The sequence below is a fragment of the Chinchilla lanigera genome, unplaced genomic scaffold, assembly GCF_000276665.1.
Source record: "Chinchilla lanigera isolate Chin_1 unplaced genomic scaffold, ChiLan1.0 scaffold00041, whole genome shotgun sequence".
In the NCBI taxonomy this organism is placed as follows: Eukaryota; Metazoa; Chordata; class Mammalia; order Rodentia; family Chinchillidae; genus Chinchilla; species Chinchilla lanigera.
The window spans coordinates 19,619,310-19,620,198 of record NW_004955442.1 but is presented as its reverse complement, the minus strand read 5'-3'; the positions used below and the strand labels follow the sequence as shown (position 1 = coordinate 19,620,198).

General features: G+C 49.0%; 1 protein-coding gene across 1 annotated transcript in view; it reads left to right on the top strand.

Moving 5' to 3' along the window:
- Nucleotides 1-279: 279 nt before the first annotated feature.
- LOC102019442 (zinc transporter 1-like) overlaps nt 280-889 on the top strand; it is a gene marked incomplete in the record, with an annotated part of 2,564 nt that continues 1,954 nt past the window's right edge. Inside the window, 1 exon segment of the mRNA XM_013518023.1 lies at nt 280-889. Coding sequence (XP_013373477.1) covers nt 881-889 — 9 coding nt within the window.

Below are 889 nucleotides of genomic sequence, written 5' to 3'. Positions count from 1 at the left end.
AAACAAAGAAAAAATGCCCTGAACATTTAAAGATTTTAAAACTGCTTAAAATCTCAAATTATAAAACTAAAATCCAAGAGTCCGTGCCCATATAAACAAAAGTATTGCACAAATTAACAAAGGAGGGAGAAGAGACACAATAATTACAAATAATCTGTGCAAGCCTGGCAGGGTGGTACACCCCTGTAATCCCAGCACTTGGGAGGCTGAGGCAGGAGGATCATGGCGAGTTGGAGACCAGCCTGGACTACAAAGTGAGTTCAAGGCCAGCCTGAGCTGCAGAGTGAGACCCTGTCTCAAAAAGACAAAAACAAAAAACAAACGAAAAAATAATAATTGTGTAAAAACCACTAGTTTCCTTCCAATACCTGCCGGCCAGACACAACAACACTGGCTGTGCTTGCGCTGGCCCAGAGCAGGGGAGTTGCCCAAGCCCTGGTCCTCCTTGACGGAATGAAGCAGCCCATGTCAGGTCCCCATCTCTGAGCCACAAGCCAAGAAAACATGGTCCCGCAGCAGCAGGGAGCAGGCAGGCTTCCTCCTCAGGGCACACTTGCCAAGCGCAAAGCCGCTCCTGGGCTCCTGGGCTTCCGGCTTCTCGGGTCCTAGGCTCCTGGGATGCGTGGTGTCTCGGCTCCTTACTCTTTGGCTCCAGTCAGCATCAGCACGAGTGATAGTTGGAGCCCAGGAGCCCTTTCTTTAGTCTGTTGGCTGTTTACAAGTGTGTTGTTTAGTTTCAGTATAGTTTTTTGTTTTCCAGTGGTTCCTGAGTTAGTATCTTCTAGCTTCATTCCATGTGGTTAAAGATACTTCGTATGAGTTCAAGCTTTCGAACACTGTGCAGCGGCTCTGGCGGCCTCCTTTATACCGCCTGGGCCGGATGCCCGGG